This window comes from Manis javanica, chromosome 4 (genome assembly GCF_040802235.1).
Source record: "Manis javanica isolate MJ-LG chromosome 4, MJ_LKY, whole genome shotgun sequence".
NCBI classification, from domain to species: domain Eukaryota; kingdom Metazoa; phylum Chordata; class Mammalia; order Pholidota; family Manidae; genus Manis; species Manis javanica.
Genome location: NC_133159.1, coordinates 12,691,942 through 12,712,426, shown reverse-complemented (window position 1 = coordinate 12,712,426; position 20,485 = coordinate 12,691,942). Strand labels below are relative to the sequence as shown.

General features: G+C 53.5%; 1 protein-coding gene across 16 annotated transcripts in view; it reads right to left on the bottom strand.

Annotated features, from left to right (window-relative positions):
• Positions 1-19,112: 19,112 nt before the first annotated feature.
• The window catches only part of ARHGEF10L (Rho guanine nucleotide exchange factor 10 like), a 157,750-nt gene continuing 156,377 nt past the window's right edge, over positions 19,113-20,485 (bottom strand). For all 16 annotated transcript variants that reach the window (XM_037000074.2, XM_073233296.1, XM_037000076.2 and 13 more), the window contains one exon: positions 19,113-20,220. In XM_037000074.2, the coding sequence (XP_036855969.1) occupies positions 19,682-20,220 (539 nt within the window). In that variant the 3' untranslated portion in view covers positions 19,113-19,681. The remainder of the gene's footprint in view (positions 20,221-20,485) is intronic.

The window sequence follows — 20,485 nt, the reverse complement described above, 5'->3', positions numbered from 1 at the left end:
ATGAGGGCGTTTACTTTGCTATCTCTATAGTGTAACGGGAGACATTATTATACCCATTGTCTAGATATGAAGCCCAAGACTCAGAGGATAAGGGACCTGTCCCAAACCATATAGCCGGTAGGAGGCAGAGCTGGGATTTCAGTTGGAGTCCGCGTGATCCCAGAGCCCATGACCTGAACACCAAAGCAGACTTCTCCATGTTGCCATTCCTTCTCACTCAGCGGTTCCTTTTAAAGAATCCCGAGAGGAAGTCAGATGCATCAGCCAACATCACACAAGGCCCTCAGCTTGGAGCTCCCAAGCCCTTGCCCTCCCCATGTCCAATCCCATAACCCAAACCCTGGCCCCATTCTCCGGAGGGTCCAGTCAGGTACAGATTCTAAGGCAAGGACCACACTGGTCATTCACATCCCTAATGGAGTGGGATAAGCAAAAGCTGCCCCCTTACTGGCAGTGTGACCTGGGGTAAGTGACTTCACCTCTCTGAGCCTGTTTCCTTAACTGTAAAAGGTGAATTATAACATGGGGCTGATGTGAAGTCCAATGAGACGGCACATAGAGAGGCACACAGTAGGTGCTTAAGACTCCACCCTCTGGTCAGACCAGAGTAGGGCTGAATGTGGGTGGGAGGAGGATGGATTTCCCAGGACCACCATGGAAGAAGGATCTAGCCTCCAGGGCTCCTGTGCAGAATCCATCCGCTACTGGAAACCTCGAGAGGTGACTCATACAGTGACTCCACAGGTGGCACTGAAGTCAAAGGCAGGGGGTCCATGATTTAGTCACCAACACAAGACGCTGACCCCGGAACACCCCATTGGAAAGGCAGCCCATCCCAGGTGACAGGAAGCTCAGGGCTGCAGAGACCATGTGTCTTGCCAATGGGTTTCAGCCCCAGGTAAGTTCACTATGGATTCAGTGACACTGAGGAATGACAATGGAACTTTCCTGGGGTAATGGGGTTTACTACCCAGCTTGTTCTCCCAGCAGTAGGTCGAGCAATAACATTACTCTTGTATCCAATAGTCTCCAGGTCTGTAATCCTCCTACATCTCCACCTCTGCACAGAGCACGGGGCAGAGCTCTTTATATAGTGACTCTGTCAATACTAGCTAATTGCCTAGGGTGTGGAAGCAGTAGCCTAGCAGCAGGCCAGTTACACCATCAAGTAGTTTAGGTTCAGGTGAGGCCGCTGGCCATAGGAACTTCCATTTTACCCACATCAGGGAAGGGGTGATCCTTAACGTCTTTCCCCCTTGGCCACCCCTAAGGGCTCAATCTGCCTCAGTACCTACTCCCCTCCACCACCCCTCCCAGTCCCTGTTGGCCAAGGGAGGAATGACTGGGAGCAGAATTTTGGAATTAGATTGCCTCAGGTCAAAGGTTCCTCCTAAACATTCCCAGCTGTGAGAGTTTGAGTACATTACTTCCCCTGTCTGTGCCTGTTTCTTCAACTATCAAAGTAGGTTTGAAGATAAATAAATGAGCTAATACATGTAAATCAGTTAGAACAGGGTTTGGCACAACCGAAGTGCTCAATAAATATTAGCCATTCTTATTTGAGGTTCTAACTAAGGTTCCCCCCAGAGTCCTCCTTCATGCATCAGCCTCCCTCCCCCACCCCACACCCATTCCAGGCAATTGTATGTTAATTGTCTTGGCTGCTGACATAAAGCAAAAGATGTGGAAAAAAGCAGGAGGGTATAAAAGCAAGGATTCCTACCTGGACCAGCTAAGGCTAAACACAGGGTAGCAGAGAGGGCAAGAAGATTCTGGAGATAATCCCATAAGAGTTTGGGGATCAAAGGCTGTGTGACCTGTGGTAAGTGACTTCACCTCTCTGAGCCTCAGTTTTCTCAACCATAAAAGATGAATTGTAACTTGGGGCTGATGTGAAGTCCAATGAGACACATGCTGGAGCTCCCAGGGAGGCCAGAAGCCCCCAAGTTCCCTGCATCAACACAGAATGAGAGCAGGAAAAACATCTGCCTGCAGGGTCTGCCAGCTTCCCACATCCCAGAGGGAGCATGTCCCCACACAGACAGCCGCAGGACTGGGAGAGCCTGTAGGATCAGGACAGGCAGTGACTAAACAGGTCAAGAACTAACCACCTCAGGAGACCAAGAGCACCTCAAAGGGGAAAGGAAGTGGGGCAGGGGAGCGTGAGCCCACAGTTTAGGTTTCTGCCCCTGGTCAGAATGGAAACTTGTAACAGTTTTAGAACAATAAAGATGTTTGCATTTTTTGCACGTTGCAGTTGGTAGACAAGGTATATACCAAAGACACATACGTGTAAAACGTTGAGACCACAGCGCTATCAGGTTTCCCCTGCTGCATACAACACAGCTGTGGACAACCCTGTCTATCCTTATTGAATGGTCCCCATATCCCATCATTTAAGGATGGATGCCTGGAAGTAAAATTGCTGGGAGTCAAAGGCTACTAACTGCTCAGGCTATTAACTCAACATAGAAGCACTCTCAGAAAGCTTGTACCACTTTCTACCCAACAGCCAGGGATAAACAGCCTGCCTCACCCCACACTCCCCAGCACTGAAGGATATCATTTTGTCCGTACTTGCCAACTTGATGGGCCAAAAATTAGAGTCTCGCTTTTACCATTTGCCTGCCTTGGTTACTAGAGCGCAATGCTACAGTGTGCTTGGGGAAAGCCAGACGTGTTTGGATTATAAGAACTTTGTTAAGCACATACGTGTGCACAGCATTTTTTATGTAAGACACTCATAATGGTGAGCTGGTTCTCCGCTCCTGGGAACACTCCCTCCCGCATCAGAGAGCACCATCCTGTTGCTTGGCTGCTTTGAGCCTCAGTTTCCTCATTCATTAAGTGGGGAGAATAACATCTGTCTTACAGGAAGGAAGCAGTGGGCATTTATTTGCAGTTTGCTTCCTTGGCGTCCTCTTCCATCTTCCCTGTCTTTCCCATTGCCCTAAATTTCCTGGCCATGTGCCTTGGCCACTGGAGGGCTGGCCCGGCTTAAACCAATCAGTGTCTTCCAGCTCCCTGGCCATAGTGACTGGTGCAGGAATGGGCACCCAAGTCTGGCCAGCCACAGGCCAAATTCTGGGACTTGGATTGAGCTCTTGGATGAAGTGGGCTTTCAGTTTCTCACAGATGAGAAGCAGGAAGCTGCTACAGCTCTGCTGTGACTGATGCCATACTGAGGAAGTGGAGACAAGAAACGGAGAGAGGGACAGGGCATTGGTCCTATGGCTACCCATCAGTATCTGGAGGCTGGATCAATCCTTCCCTGAAGCAGAAATGCCTCTTTTTTAGTTGTGTAAGCCAGTTATGAATTCCCTCTACTATTTAAATTCCTTCGAGTTCCATTTTCTGTCATTTGCAACCCAAACTGCAGTACTGAGGATGGGCATTGCTGCAGGAACAGTGCCCAGTTTGGCCCACAGAGGGCGCTCAGGAGACCACGGCCTGGGGCACAAAGGCTTGAGCACAGACACACAGAACAGACCCATCTGAGTTTAAATCACAGCTCCAACTCCTCTGAGCTCTGCTGTGACCCTGTGTGTCACCTCTCTGAGGATGATCGCATCTGCCTTCTCAGGTTTGTGTGAGAATTAAAATCCACATAAAGCACATTACAGTTCCTAGCCTATAATAAATACTCAACAAATTGTCATTCTTTATTAATGGTATTATTCTTACAGAAATGTTTATTATTACCTATTTCTCAGGCTTGGCAGTGAGCTCCTTGTAGGTAGAGTGAATGTCTATTGCAACAACCTGAACTACCCTTTGGGGGTTGACTGCATGTTGCATTTTGCCTCCTTGAATCTGGGGCAGGCAGGGGCAGGGACTCACCTCTGTGCTCTGCAGAGGGTGGATGGGTAAGTCACATGTCCCAGATCCCTCATTGATGCATAAGTGAGTTATAAAACCTGCTGTGTCTGAGAATCATAGCTGGGCTGTGGAGCCAGTGCGCCTTCCCAGTGCCAGGAGCCTCCCTCTCAGGGTCCCCGGTCAGAAGAAGTGACATGGGCAGGCAGGTGCCCCTCATCCTTCCCTCTCCTTCCCAGGCTGCCTGCACTAAGTCACCCGGTGTTTGGTCCCACATCTGTCTCCAGGGCCCGGGACAGGAACTCCTGCCCCCTTGGCACGGCCTGGGCAGGCCCAAGAGGCTTAGGATTCCCACTCTACAGATGAGGACACTAAGGCTGAGGGGACCATGTACCCTGCTCACCTGGCTGACAGGAGGTGGTGGAGTTGTTAGAGCCCAAGTCTGTCCCCACCCCTGGTCCCTCCTGGGTGACCCAGGCCCCGACCTTCCATTGCAAAGAGGAGGCAGCAGGCACCTCCCTGCAGGGCGGGCCTGACAGTGTCTGACGGGTGGGGAGGGCGCGGAGCTTCCTCCAGCTGCTCTTTGCCTCCCAGGCCGGCGGAAGCAGAGGCGACAATTTACAAGCATCTCGGGATGATGGGAAACCATTTCTGCAGACACCCAGCACCTCTAAAAGCAGTTTAACTTGATGTTCCTTCCTCTCTCCGCCTTCCTCTGCCCCGCCACAGCTATCGATCTGCCCCGCCTGCACCACCCGCGGCTCCCACCTCAGCAGTGCCACCCAGAGCGGCACCTTCACCTCTCCGAACCCCAGTCTTCTCATCAAAACTGCAGGTGATACAGCCACCCCGGCAGGACCGTCCCTTGGGTGGCTCCTGGCGCTCCCTAAGTGCCCCACAATGTGGGTTTCTCTCCTGAGGAAAAGTCTGAGGGGCCCCGCCACCCACCAGGCTTGGAAGCCCCTCCCCCTCCTCATGGGGCATTCTCCAGTGACACCCTCGCTACCCTTTGCCTCTTGTCTGCCCCTCCCTGCCTTCCAGAACGTGGAACCAGGAGTGTCCGTTCCCTCAGGGATCAGTTCTCCAAGCCTTGTTCTCCACTGTGCTCCTGGGGCTGAGCGCAGCACCTGCCACATTCTCAGAGCTGAGTGGTAATTGTTAAATGACTGACCAACCCACAGGGCAAACCAGAGGCCATGAGGTTGCTACCAGGACCCTCTCCTCCAGGAAGACTTCCCTGACCCTCCACCCACACTGGTTTAAGGGCACCTCATCTGAGTTCTCCTGAAGCCCAGAATTGTAAAAAAATAATGTATAGGATCAAGGGTTCAAGCCTTAGCTCTGCACTGACCGGTGAGTAGTTCTCATTAGGGGTCACAGGTATCACGCACAGTCGTCGCGTTCACTCTTTTAAGCCACCTGCCCTTGAACCCATCACACCTGCAAGGAACACTGCCGGGGGCCTCCCCAGAGCCCCTTGACGCCTTCTGGGAGGCTCCCTGCTAGCTCCAGCCTCCCCCTCCCACATCTGCCCCTGCAGCTCTCCTCAGGAGGCTGGGCCACCCCACCCCAGAAGCTGAGCTGTGTCGGGGTCTGCCACCCCAAGGCTGGCTCTTGGCAGGTGACTGACAGGTCTTCAGTCGGGACCAACCTGGAGATGTAACTTACACCCCAGAGTCCCCGGCCGCGGATCAGGCTTTGCCACTTTACCTGAAATCACACAATGCCTTCGCTGCCCCCCAGGCCTCCCCAGCCCTGTCCCGCTTCCCTCATTCAGTCACACCCAAATCCTCGTCCCCCCAGCCCCCTAAGGCAGAGGCAGTTGTTGTGCTCACCTCCACCCCCACACTTAGCACTGTTGCCAAACACAGGCTGCTTGGCTAATGTGGGTGAACTGTGGAACTGAGTGAGGCTATCAAGAAAAGACTAAGTGAGTCAGCCAAGGGAAGGATTCTGAGACAGAAGCTGGACTGAGCGGACTGGCCTCCCCTGGACCTGCCGCCGCATTGCACAGCCCCCGCCAGCGCACATGGAGAGCTGTTCACACCATAAATGTTTAGCGGAGCATGTGGTCTTTAGCGCATGGGCCTTGAGTTGCATAAACAAGGTTGTAAAACTTAAAGGCAAATCAGGCTGGGATCCCAGGGGCCGCCACACTGACATCACAGCTGAGGTGGGGCTTGGATGGAGCTGGTAGGAAGCAGCTCAGGGCAGCACTAAGTTTGGGATAGAAAGAAGAGGCGAGTTGGCCCCAACTGATGATTGCTTCTGGGCTTTTTGTTGTTTATAATCATTTGCTCTGGAATGATTGGAGGGAAGCAGCCCCACATCCACATGGTACTATGCTCAAGGAGGGCTGGGCATTTTGTCTCCTGCTGTATACTCCAGGCATGTGTCAGATGCTTTACATGTATTATCTCATTTAATCAGTGCCAGGAAACAGGGGGTGTCATACCCATTTTACAGCTGAGAAAATGGAGGCTCTCAGAGGTCAGGTGACATGACCTCCATGGCACATGGCAAAGCCAGGATTGAAACCCAGCTTGAAACCTTTAGGACAAGATGGGTCCCCCATCCTTCAGCCTCCACAGAAAATCCATTCTTTTCTCTGAACAAGGGACCCAACACAGGATCTGAGGTGTTGGGGTTTGACCCCAAATGAACAAGATGAGACCCTTGCCCTCATGGAGCTTACATCCTAGAGGGAGAAACGAGTAAACAAGGATGTCATGACAATCTGTGATGACAGTTATCCCAGATTCTAAAATTCTAAATGTTTATCAGTTTAAGACTAAGTCTTAACTACAGTGTTGGCTCTGTGAAGACAAAGACTTAGACTATGTTGTTCACGGTTCGATCTCCAGTACCTGGTATCCAGGGCTTGACGTACAGATGAGCGCGCGCGTGTGCCGGATGGATGAGTGAATGAGGGCCTCGGCAGGACTGGCTACTCTCTGCCCAGCTGCCCGGAGCAGAAAGGAGGGTGCCACCCCTGACTCCCCTGCCCCCAGTCCCCCTGCCTCCTGAGGAGCAGCTCTGCGTCAGCCCCCTCCTCCTCCCCTGCACACCTGGAGGGCTGCCCCAGCCCCGGACTGGCCTCCCTTGCCTAGCTTCCCCTCCCACCTTAAAAATCTCATTTACAGAAAGAAAAGAAGTTCATTAACCAAACTGGGGGCATTCAGCTGCAGGGCTGGGCCGGTAACAGGCACAAACAGGCAAGTCTTATCTCAGTCACTCAGAAAATGATGAGGAGCTGGGGTGCTGCGGACCACAGCACACCCGCCCTCCCAAGAAGCCCTGGAGAGCCAGGGGGCACCACAGCGGGGGGATGGACGAGGGGACTGGTGGTGGTCACTCACAGCCCCAGACCATGGCAGAGCAGAAACCCCCCAGTGGTCTGCCACCTCCCCCTGAGCCAACCCCAGGACACTCTGAACCCGAGTCCAGCCGCTCCTGCCTCATTAAGCAGCCAGCACACAAGGCCCTGGGAAACGTCTTAATTAGGTGGCCACACTAGCTTGTGCAAGTTAATTTGATAAAGATAATGAAGTTCAGCCAAGCAGAGCTGACCCTGTTTCTGAGAGCAGCTGCCCAGAGGCCTGAGCTCTGGGAATCAGAATCTAGGGAGAGGCGAAGGGGCTGTGGGCAGTGCCTCCAGGGTGCGCTGTCCCTCCCGTCTCCTCCTTGACTCACCTTGCATTTCATCCTCTGGAGGCTGAAGGATGGGAGGCCTATCTTGTCCTAAAGGTTTCAATCCTGGCTTTACCATGTGCCATGGAGGTCATGTCACCTGACCTCTGAGAGCCTCCATTTTCTCAGCTGTAAAATGGGTATGACACCTTCTACTTCCTGGCACCGATTAAATGAGATAATACATGCAAAGCATCTGACACATGCCTGGAGTATATAGCAGGTGCACAGTAACTAGCAGTTATTTTTATTATTAAAATAAAACAAGGGAAGCCCCCTCACTGACCTTGTGTGTCCATTTGGAAAACGGTTCTTTTGGATAAACCATTAACTCCTGGTTTTCATGAGCCCGTGCTCATTCTGGGCCTTCTGTTCCCTGCAGGATTCAAAGGGTTTGGAGAATTTGGTCAAGGGTGAGTGGTAGATGTAGGATCGAACCCAGTTTTCCTGATGCCAGAGTAAAGCCCTTCCCACCTCACCACGGGTGGCCGTGCAGGCATGTGAGCTCACAAATAGGCTGTACTAGTGCCTGAACACACTGGATGATTCTGTTTTCCTACCGATCCACATTTGCTTACCAATCCAGTCAGTTACATGAAAGACTTCCACAGCCTGAGTTCACACTGGCCGCAGGCGGTGGGTGGAAAGACCTCCCAGTCAGGGTTCAGGCACAGCTCTGCCACAACTCTGTGTGGCACCCTAGCCAAGGCACGCCCCTCTCTGAGCCTCTTCCCCCATCTGTAAAGGGGTAGGAAGGTTTCTGACTCTGAACACCTGTCCAGCCTGATTTGTTCCATGGATCCTCCTCTGAGCCACCTGCTCTTTGGTTTGAGGAGGCCAGAGATATCTCACATTACATCCTGTGTCCTGGCACAGTATCATCCCACAGGGCCTGAGCATGTGGACACCACCTTGTCTCGCCAATGGGTTCCAGCCCTGGGCAAGTTCGCCAAGGATTCAATGTGACCAAAGAAACTGAGAGCAAAACGTTCTTGGGGTGAAAGGGTTATACCCAACTTTATTTCCAGGTGGCAGGTCAGTCACTAGAATCCCACTCACTCAGAGTGAGTCTGCGTGCAGCAAGCCGGTCTCTGCTGCTGGGCCCCTCTGTGCCTCTCTGCCTGCACAGCCATCCTGCACAGCCATCCTCTGGGCCTCTCTGCACAGTTGTCCCACACAGCCACCCTCTGGGCCTCTCTGCCTGCACAGTCATCCCACACAGCCATCCTCTGGGCCTCTGTCCTCGGCGCTGCCACCACTCCAGCCTCTGCTCTCCTGCAGCCTGTGTCGTGCCCAGGTCACTGGGCGGAGCTCTTTATATAGAGTCAACAGTCATGTGTTGCCCACAGGTGTGCAGTGAGCTAGTCAACCACAGCCAGGTGAGAATCCTGGCCACAGGAGCTCTCATTTTATCCACACACCTGCATTCTGTCTCCTCCAAGAGCAGCAAGAAGGGCTAAGGGTGGACATCGGGGTTCCCTGATCTAACATGGGGTAAAGGATCCTGAAAATGGAATTCCTCCTTGGGATGTAAAGTCCCCAGGCTCGGGTACATGACAACTGCCGATCGGCAAGGAAGGATAACAATGATAGTGCGAAGCCTTTTTTTTTTCCTTGCTGTAAATGAGAGCGATGCATTGGGTGTCTAATTAGCAAAATATTAGATAATTGGTGTAATATGGTACTAGCCCCTTTTTGACAGCCTCTGCTGTGACATCCCATTTCAAGCTTGAGCTGCCAGTAATATCAGCTGATAATTGTAATACTAAAAATGAGAAGTCAAATCAGAGTCATCGGAGGCTCCCATTAAATTGATTTAAGACTGGAAAAAATTAATGGGATTCCCCTGCCTCCCCCCACCTCCCTCGCCCAGCCTCTGCCTCACTGTGCCCAGAAACAGAGCTGCCACACGGAGAGAGAGGATCGATGGGGCTGTGCCACTCGGCCTCTGACCTGCTCCCACCCCACAAAAGGGTCAGGAGGCACCTCCCTTGGAGGCAGCGGGGAGCGATCAAGAGATGAGTCAGATTAAAGCACCCAGCCCCGGGGCCTCGGATGGAGCAGGAGTACCTTTCCTTTCCTTTCCCAGAGAACAGAGCCTCCGAGACGCAGCACAGTCCAGCCTATGAGATTTCCAAGTTTGATGAGACAGAGAATGAAATGTGTGATGTGATCAGTATGATGTGTGTCCCATCATTTCAAGTAAAAGAAATCAACTCGAACTCAGAGAAAAAAGAACGTTTATTGGCTCATGAAACTGGGAAGTCCAGAGGGAGAGCCGGCCCAGAGACACCAAGAACCCAAAGGTGTCACCCCACCGCCTCTTCTGTCCCCACCTTAGCCACCTCCTCTCCCTCGGCAGCTGGGATTGCTCCCCACTGAGCTGGCATGGGGATGGCGGTGGGGAACATGACATAGACAGCGTCTGGCTTTACCTTGTCCCCAGAAACAGGGCTTCTCTCACCCAGCATCAATATTTACAGCCCAGGGAAGGACCCTGAATAGTTCACCTAGAGTCACATGCAAGGCGTGAAACACTGTACTGTTATGCTGGCCAGGCCTGGGCCCCAGCCCACTTCTGGGCCTGAAGGAACACGGCATTGTTATGATAAACGCCCCGGCCAGGTGAGCAGGTGAGGGGGCCTCCCAAAAGGATGCTTTCACTGTCAGAAAAAGAGGAGGCATGTGGCTATATGAACAAAACAAACCACCCTGAAACTTGGCAGCTTAAAACCCACCCTTTGTTATGATTGCTCATGACTCCCTAGGTTGCCTGGGCTCAGTTAGGAAATTCTTTCACTTGACACAACTGTCATCAGGATCTGTAGTTATCTGGGGACTTGACCAGCAGCAGCATCCAAGATGGCTCACCTGTGTGCATGGTGCCCGTGGCTGGGACACTCTCTGGCTCCATGGATCTCTGCTGGCTCCAGAAGCACCCATGGAGGCCCCCCTGGGTGTCGGGTGCTGTGCCAGAGGCTGGGGCTGAAGTTCCTTCCCTCCAGGGAGCAGTCTGCTCCTGGGCTGGTGTGCACTGTTACCATGGATACCAAACCATTCGGGAGGCATGGGTCCTGCTACGGTTCCATCCTCATGACACAGTCCAGGAGACTCAGGAGAGAGAGAGAGGCTCGGGGGTGCTGAGAGGGGCTCTTGGAGCTGCCAGAGATTGGGTTTCTCACTCCCCCTGATCACGGCGGAAAGGTCCTAGAACCAGTCATGTGGCCGCGAATGGCTCACCCCAGCTGTCTGCACTTCAGGTTCCTCATCTCTAGAGAGGGGGTGATAATAGCCCACCTCAAGAGGCCCTAAGGAGAAAATGGACTAAGGTATAACGACCCTAGTACAGTGCCTGGCACAGAGTAGTTGCTGAATAAAGAGAACCGCCCTCCCTCTGTCTCCACCTGTTCCGAGGTGTGTGTTGGACAGTCAGGGGCTCTCTGCCCTGTGGTTTATCTCAGCTTCTTCAGCTTATTTGTACCCAGGGGCCCAAAGCCCTCCTTCCTGATCAGTCCTGAGCATCACTGGAGAGCCGGCCCCAGAGTCCTCCCCTGGCTAACTGTCCCCAGGAGGCCGCTGGCCCCTCTGAGCTCCTGCCTGCCTGCCTGTGGGCTTCAAGCCAGCTCAGAGGGCTTGGACTCAATATGTTTTCATTTTACACACACTGAGTTTGGGCCTCTTGAATCTCACCAGAGAAACATGTAAATGGATGCAAATGAGTCTCTGATTTATGCAAAATAGCATGCAAATGCATGTCCCTAGATTTGCCAAAGAAAGAGGTCTGGTCACCTAATTTAGCAGAAATAACAGGGTAAGAAGAAGCTGTCTGCCCATCAGAGTTAGAGACAGGCTGAAAAGAACTCAGGACATCTGGAGGGGAGCTAAGGGATCCCTGGCTACCCTGGGCCACAGTCCCCCAACCACTGGAACCAAGAGCCCCCAGACCTAGGTTTGCCAACAAAGTCTAGCTCCACAGTGGAGCCCCTGTGAAGTTTTTTTGTTTGTTTTAAATAAAAAGCTAGATCTTTTCTTCATTCTTACCTTCTGGGCAAAGGTCAACAGTTTTAGGAAAACCTGGGACAGTGCATTTGAAGATCTTGCTTCTTTTTCCTCCTATAACCAGTTCCAGTCAAAGTAGCACTGCGAGACTGCAGAGTAACAGCCGCAGTGGGATGGATGCCGTCACACAGGCCCGGGGATGCCCGTGGCAAGAGGACTTTCTTCAGCTGCTCCTGAGTGATATGCTCCTCACAGGCCTCCAGGTGAGACTACCAGCCAAGCCTCCAGGTGATACTACCAGCCTGGGCCTCCAGGTGAGACTACCAGCCGAGCCTCCAGGTGATACTACCAGCCTGGGCCTCCAGGTGAGACTACCAGCCTAGGTCTCCAGGTGAGACTACCAGCCAAGACTCCAGGTGAGACTACCAGCCTAGGTCTCCAGGTTGTACTACCAGCCTAGGTCTCCAGGTGAGACTACCAGCCAAGACTCCAGGTGATACTACCAGCCTGGGCCTCCAGGTGAGACTACCAGCCTAGGTCTCCAGGTGAGACTACCAGCCAAGACTCCAGGTGATACTACCAGCCTGGGCCTCCAGGTGAGACTACCAGCCTAGGTCTCCAGGTGAGACTACCAGCCAAGACTCCAGGTGATACTACCAGCCTGGGCCTCCAGGTGAGACTACCAGCCTAGGCCTCCAGGTGAGACTACCAGCCTAGGTCTCCAGGTGAGACTACCAGCCAAGACTCCAGGTGATACTACCAGCCTGGGCCTCCAGGTGAGACTACCAGCTCCCGGCAATGGAACACCCTGGCTCTCTTCCCTCCAAATGACGCCCTGGAAGAGGATGCCCCCCACCACCAGCGCCCCTGCCTGCCGGTGCAGAGCCAGCACTGGTTAGCAGTCAGACCCATTAGTAATGTTATCGCCACTGAAGCCTAACACAGAGGGAGGGGCCCTGGGCTGAGCCGTTCACACACTTCGGCTCCTTCAGTCCTGGAAGCAGCTGGGATATGGAGCCGTTATCACCTACCTTCTTACAATGGGAAAAACTGAGGCCGGCAAGTGGGGGATGCCACATCTGAGGGACCCCCCCCCCCAAACCAGCATTCTCTTCCTTACAGGTTTGGCTCCCAAGAGCCTTTTTTTTCAAACTTGTTACTGCAAGGCTGGGAGCTCAGCTCCAGAGAGGCAGCAGCCATGTCTACTCACTCGCCGCCCTGGCCCCAGGGACTGGCCCACAGCAGCCAGCAGGAGGCACCTGCAGAATGAAGGTTTGGCTCAAACACGAGGGTGTTTTCTGGAAAGGTCCAATGTCTACTTTCTGGACCCATTAAACAGCCCACAATGGGATGTCCACTTTGCCCTCATTTTCCCAGAAGGCTTGGTGAGCAGCGCGGTGTTTGGGTGTCCTAAGACAGCAGAACTGAGAGAAGTGTCCGCACAAACTCCTGGCCCCTCCAGGCTGGCTGAAGCAGAGCTGGGCCTCCTCAAAGAAGGTGCCAAGCCCTTCGCAACGCACCTGGGAGCTGATGCTCTAATACAGCTCAGATACAGACACCTGGCAGCTGTCCAGTTACTGAGGGCTACTCTGGGCCAGGAACTGCTCCGAGTATTTTACATGAATTAACTCATTTCCTCCTCAACGTAGCCCATGTGGTCAGCACTATTAATATCCCCAAGTTCTAGAGGAGGAGGCCAAGCCGATGTTTGCCAACATTCTGGGGTTTGTATCAGCACAAGGGCACCTAGTTTCACACGGGGTCCTCAGGTGGCAGAGTGGAACTAATAGGGCCAGGAAATCAGCCTTGTTTTACCACTGAAGATCGGGGACAGGTAGTACAGGGTTAAGGGTATGGGCATTAAGGCTTCAGCTCTGGGGTCCTCTCCTATGCTCTGGGATCCTGAGCAAGCAACTTCACCTCCCTGAGCCTCAGTTTCCTCATCTGTAAAGTGAGGGTCATAAAAGAACATCCTCTGGGGGTGGTTATAACAATTCACTGTGATCAAGGATATAATGCACCTAACGTGGAACCTGGACCTAAACAAGAGTTCGTGTTTGGGCTCGCACTGGGCTGGACTTGGGCTCACGCCGGTCACAAACTGGTGACCGAGCCAAACCTCGAACCCGCATCTCCCGACCTCTCCACCACGCAGCCCAGCTGTCTTTTGGGGCTGGCGTACAGGTGCGTGGGCACCTGTCAGAACCTATTCCCCACCGAGAAGGTGCCAGCTGGCTGCCTCAGGGAGAGAGCTCATAATGACCACGCTTCTCACCAGGCGAGGTTTGTGGTTTCTATTGCTATGAAAAGATGACAAGAAATCGCTCAGATAATTATATTAATTTTCCTCAATTTACACATTCTTGCTATTTGCCATTTCCCCAGGAACATGTAAATGAGTTTAAAGCAGTTCAGCAGCCCTGTAGTTACGGCTGCATTGCTAAAAGGTTTCTGTTGTGTGTCTTATTCTTAGGTCTCTTCAGGGTTGAGGGTCCTGACTTCCTTCTGAGACTGGGCCCTCCTCAAAGCAGGGGACTTACCTCCCAGTACAGCCCAGGGGGGCCCCGCCATCTGAGTGGAGAACCCTCCAAGGACAGGGATACATCTCCCCCATCAGACCAGGTCTCTTGCTGGGCAGAAACTGTATCTTCCCCATCAAATGGCAGGCCCCTGAAAGTTGGGCTGGGTTCCCCCATCAGATCTGGGGTTTCTAGGGGCAGACCCATGCCTCACTATCAGACTAGCTGCCTTCATATCGAACTAGGTGATGGGGCTGAGTTCTCCTTCAGACTGGGAGCTTCCTGAGAACAAGGACCTCTCGCCCATCAGACTGGGAATGTTCCACGTCAGTGACTCTGTCTGGCCTGTCAGACTGGTGGGGTCAATCCTTTTAATATGCTTTGTGGCTGAAGCTCAGATTCCATCCTTGTGTGACCACCACCCGCATGAACACTACAGGCACATACTTTGAAAGAAAGCAGGTGTCTAGCTTCAGAGGCTCTGCTATCCCTGCAGAACAAGTTCCTTGCCTTGTACATATATGTTGGGCTTTCATAGGGCTGGGGGGCCAGCCAGGGTTCCCACAAAATACATTGGTGGCAGGAGGGCTGGTTCCTCCCTGACAGGGCAAGAAACCTGTGCCCAGGAGCCTGACATAGTTCTGGCCCCAGAAAGGGATAGCTGGGGTCTATCCCTGAGGTGAGGGTCCAGAAACAGGCCAGGTTAGCATGGGCCAGAACACAGGCCTGCCCCCCACCCTCAGCCCCAGTCCCTCCCAGAACCAGACCTCTCCTGGTTTGCAGACCCCACTTGACCCCCACCCCAGGCTGTGTGAGCTCCAAGTTCCTGCATCCTCTGAGCCTTGGTGTTTTCATCTGCCCCCTTCCCTGATTAATTCTGAGGATTCATGGAAATGGTGAAGCAGTCATTGTAATGGCTAACACCCACCAGCAGTGCGTGGAGCCACAGCTGTCCTGGGAGGAAAGCATTTATTAGCCCGTTTGCTCAGCTGAGGACACGGAAGCCCACAAGGCTGTCAAGTGTCTAAGGCCACACAGTAACTATGTGATGGAGCCAAGATACAAACCCAAGTCTGTATTACTCCGCAGCCCAATCTGCTGTGCCCCCACCTCACTGCCTCCAGGAAGCCTTCCTTGGTTGAATCTCCTTGGCACCAGCAGCCTGATCACTGCACTATACGTTCCATGAGGACAGGGACAATTTATATCTCCAGGGACTCTGGCTAATGTCAGACCAGCAAAGGAGTATGTAGTGGGGTGATTTGTTCAATTATAAACCCCAGGTTTATTTTTACCCTATATATCTTGATAAGCCAATGTCTCCCCAGTCCCCACCCATCAGAATCAGTGCTGGGAAGTGTGTGTGTGTGTGTGTGTGTGTGTGTGTGTGTGTGTGTGTGTGTGTGTGTGGTGGCACACTGATCTTCGATTCCCCAGTGTCCAGAACTTTGAGAAACAAATAGTTTAAGCTGCCCAGTTTGTAGTATTTTGTTACAGCATCCATGGTGACTGAGATGGGGGAGACAGCCTAGAACAACCAGCTTTGAGTTCCATATGAGATATGCTTGTGTTCATAGCAAGAAAGCCTTTTGAAAATTACAGAAAAAAATTTTTGAAAATTATAAAAGCCACTGCCAGGGCTCCTGGGCCCTCACCATGGCAGTCCCTAGCCTGGACCTTTCCCTTGAGCTCAAAACAGAGTCATTGTCCTACCTGCATCTCCACTTGGATGTCCAATGGCGACTCGCACTTCCCAGTCTTCCCCAAAAAAACCCGCCCCTTCCCCAGCCCTCCCCACCCCAGTGCAGGACACTCCAACCTTCCGGCTGGTGGGGCCTGACACCTCGGGGTCATCTGTGACTTCCCTCCCCACCAGCCCAGCCATCAGCAAACCCTATGTCTCCAGCATTGGGACCCATGTGGAATCCGACCACTTCCCATCACCTCTACCATGTCCACCTTCATCCCAGCCACACTTGCACTGGATCATCACTACAACTTCCTCGGTGGTTTCCCAGCTCCCACACTTCTGCCATTGTCCCTACAGATTATCCTCAATGTAGCAACCAAAAGTGATTACTTGAAAACCAAGAAGAGATGGTGTCATTCTCCTGCTCAAAACCCTTCAGTGACTTCACACACCCCCAAGCAAAAGGCCAAGACCCCCAGTGATCCAACCTGGCAACTCACGGCCGTTTTGCTGCCCCCGCTCCGTGCGTCCTGCCACAGCACTTTGCACTTGCTGTTTCCTCTGCCCAGAACGTTCTGTGGCAGGACAGCTGCTCCTCCTTAGGTCTTTGCTCCAGTGTCCCCTCCTCAGGGGCCTCCCAGGACAATCTGTTTAACATCACAAGCCCCTCCCCAGCACTTTCTGCTTCCCTTTTCTGTGTCATCTCTGTCCAGAGTATAGTCACCATCTGACAAATTTTTCTTCTCTATTGTCCATTCCCTCTGCACCCTCAGGAGAGTGGGGGGCTGGGTGTAGGTTGTGTCTTGTTCACCACAGTCTCCCTGGTGCCCACCTGGATCCAGGTCCTGGCACACAGTAGGCTTTCAATGAACACAAAAAAGAATGACACTCAGTTCCCATGGCAGGGACTGTTTTTATCCCCTCTCTGAGACACAGAGAGGTTAAGGCAGTTGGCTGGCATCACACAGCTAATAAGTGGAGAAAGCAGTTGGAACTCTGGTCTGTTTGTCTGCAGTTTCATTCTTGGAGGCATTAGAGACTGGCAGCTAAGAGCCTGGTCCTGCTGGCGGACAGCCCTCAGTCTTGGCCCTCATGCTCCTCGGGAAGTTTCTCCACTTCCCTGAGCCTCAAATCCCTCACCTGCACAAGGGGGTGAGCAAAGCAGCTGGTCAGAGAGGTGCTGAGGATGCATGAGCTGATGCACCCAAAGTGCTTATGGTTATTATGACTCTGACCAATATCTAAAGCGAAGTCTTCTCTTACATGCAAGGCACGTCCTTGACATGTCTCAGGAACTGTTTCCGACACCCCCAATCCTCCCTCACTTTGGTGTGGGAGACTCGGGAGACACACTGTTGACTGATATGATAATTTCACTATAGTAGCAAAGTCAGTCATTTCCTCAGTGACGGATTTCACAGGCCCCATCACATCTCCAGGGTTCGCTTCAGCAGACTGATCAGCAGGTCTAGGATCTAACAGACCCACAGAGTTCTCAGACACCAACTCTTGCACAAAAGGGGGTCGGTGGGGGCTCCTTAATAACAACCGGCCTCAAATCTTTTGGAACAAGGCAGACTACAGCGATGTAAGAAATAATCACAATGCTGTCAGAGGACTGTTCCAGCGCTTTCCGTAGACTTGAGGAGTTCCGTAGACTCCTCAGCCATTCTGCAAGGCACCGTGGTCCCGTCTTAGAGATGAGGAAACCAAGGCCTGGAGGTGGAGGAACATGCTGGGAAGCACACCGCAGCTGTTTGAAGAGCTGGACTTGAGCGCAGGCCTGCCAGTTCCCAGGCTCCCGGCTTGCTCATCGTCCCCCGCAGCCTCCACTTGGCGGCTACCATCCCAGGAAGTTGCCACCAGCATTTGACTAACAGGATAGAGGCACCTAGTGGGAGCCCTGCCCAGACAGGGCACTCAGTCAGGAACCTGAGCTCAGTGCACTTGGTCCAAGTGCTCTTAGAAAGGATCCTCCTCTCCCATAAGAGGTGGGCAGGCCAGTGGTGAGTCTCCCTTGGTACAAAATGGGAAACAGCCCAGAGAAAAATGGGGCATAGCTGGGCAGTGTCTAGGGCCATGTTTTCACCAGACACAGCTCCCCTGCCCCATCTCGGGACCCATGCTGGACCACTTGCCTGGGGAATGAGTCAATGTCTGCACGTCCCACCTGTGCTGGCGGCTCCCTCCGCGAGGCCTTCCCTTTCCTCAGCAGCACCTCGACCTCCCCCAAGCCTGAGCCAGCTGGCACATCTGCCTGCCCTCCCCTCTACCCGTGACTTCCTGGGGGCTGGGATGGCACAGCCTTGCTCACCTCCGTGGCCCCAGCAGCAAACATGGTGCCTGAGGACACCCGGAGCTCAAGGGGCGAATGGGTGACTCCCCCAGCCGGCAGAATCCTGCCGGGTGGTTAGGACCCGGCTGAAATGTCCTCTCTGCAGGGACTCTTCCTGCTGCATTGCCCTTGTCACAAGGAAGCTCCTCCAGATCCGGGTGAGAGGCTTCCCTCTCGTCTCTGCTGAGCTCCGCTGTCCTGCTCCCTGCAACCTGGTGCTGCACTGTGAAGTGTGGAGGGAGGACAGACGGGTTGCTGGGTGATAGGTGGACAGACACGCAGACAGGTGAGAGGTGGATGGGTGGGAAGATAAGGAAACATGGCCCCTTTGGGTGCTGGATTGGGGTTTTGTTTTTTCCTTTGCAGGCAGCTCCAGAAATCCACGGATGGGGATTGAACCAGAAGAGGGAAGAAGGCCCCAGGCACCCACCCCACCCACCGCCTGGCTCCTCCCCCACTGTCCAGAACTCCCCCCATCCTCCCTCAGACCTGGGGGCCTTGCCCCCACCCCACCCCCTCTGTTGCCCAGAGCAACAGCCACAAGCCCCCTCCTCCACCCAGGGAAGCTTCCGGCTCCCTTTCCTCCCAGGTTGGCATGACAGACACCCAGGCCTCCTTCCTGCATAGCATTCCAGAGCAGGTGTGGGAGCCCAGCCTTTCCTTCAAAAAATATTCAGGAAAGAAGCTCCCAAGAGCCCCTTCTCGAGCACAAGTGAGCCTTCTGGAATGATGGAAACCTTCATATCTATGCTGTCCAACAACGGTCAGCATTGACCCCGCTGGGGCTCTTCAAGCCACACTAGAAATATGGCTAATGGGACTGAGGAACTGAATATGAAACTTTATTTAATTTTAATTAATTAAAAAATTAAATAGCTACATGTGGCCAATGGTGACCACACCGGACAGCACAGTTCCAGGCTCGGTGCCTGCAGCCGGGTCTCCCTGGTGCCCAGCCTCGGCCCTTCTTGCTGACAGGAGTTGCTCCTGGTCCTGGAACAACCTGTCTAGTGACTGCTGCTGTCTCTTCCCTATCACATCTCAAAAAAAAAAAACCCCTCAATCCAAGTACTGACATTATTCTTGTCTTTATTCCAGCATCTCCCAGAGCTCCAATATGTACAGATTTTATTTATACACATATAATGTACACCATATATACGTATTTATATATATTCACACACCAGCCCACACGCTCTCATACACTCACACACACGCGCGCCCTTCCAGGAGGGATGCGTGGCTGCCTCTGAGCCCCACTCCAGCCCGGACAAGAGGCGCTGGGCTTGCCAGGCAGCTGTGAGGTTTTGTGTTTTTTTGCTTTTAAAAAGAAGGCCATTTCCTCCAGAAGAGTCCTCCCTCTCCCCAAGCCCAAACCCGTCCCCCAAACACTCTGAAATATATATATATATATATATATATATATATATATATATATATATATTTAAAGGAAGAGGTTTTCCTCTGCTCCGCCAAGGTAGTTTCTGAAGATCCGTGCCCACTTGCAGGGTTCCTGGAAGGTGATTCCAGCCAGCGCTCCTCAGGGGCCCCAGACAGCTGGAAGGGCCCGCCGCAGGCTAAGTCCAGCATGACTGTGGCCAGGCCTGCAGCTGTGCACTGGTGGGTACAGGGCTATAGCGTCAAGGGCACCTGCCAGATGAGGAGGGTGCTGTCCGTCTCCCCACAAGGGGCCGGCCTCCCGCCGCCACCCGGGGCCCTACCAAAGTGGCGGTAGCCCTGCCCGCCGGAGATGATGGCCATCGAGCATATCTCCCTGCGGTGGGCATCCCGGGGGCAGGGCCGGCTGCGCACCCAGACGTCGGGGTCGTCGGCCATCTCATAGATGGAGCCGTCCTCCTCGCTGTGCTCCAGGGCTGAGCCACCAGGGGGCGCCGGCTCCCGCACGGACAGCCGCGGGCCCGGGAGGTGGGCGGTGGAGCGCAGGCGGTACTGCAGAAGGACCCCCTTCTTGCGGGTCAGCTCTCCACCCACGTGGCTGGCAGGTGCTGGGGCTGGCTCATGAGCCTGCCCGTCCTGCTTGTCCTCCTCGGCCCCCGGCCCCTCAGCCTCCTCCTGGTCGTTCCGCAGGATGTCGGGGGCCAAGATGCTGGTAGCCACTGCTAGGAAGGTCACAGGCCCGCAGTGACCATTGAGCGAGACCATGCCTTTCCCTGCAGGAAAGAAGGAGCCCAAAGGCCCAGATATTTAGGGGGGGCACCCACACATCTCTCCTGGAGGACTTTCTAAATTGTTGTTTTGGTAGCCACAACCTATGCTGGAACCTTCCAGAAGGACTTAGGTCTAGCGGAGGGATCCCCTATGCTCCATAGAGATTTCTTTGGAGGACTGGAACGGGAGACAGGAGAGACCTTCCAAACCAAGGGAGAAGCCTCGGTGGCAGGGGACCCGCTGCCCCTGCGTGAGCCACCCTCCCAC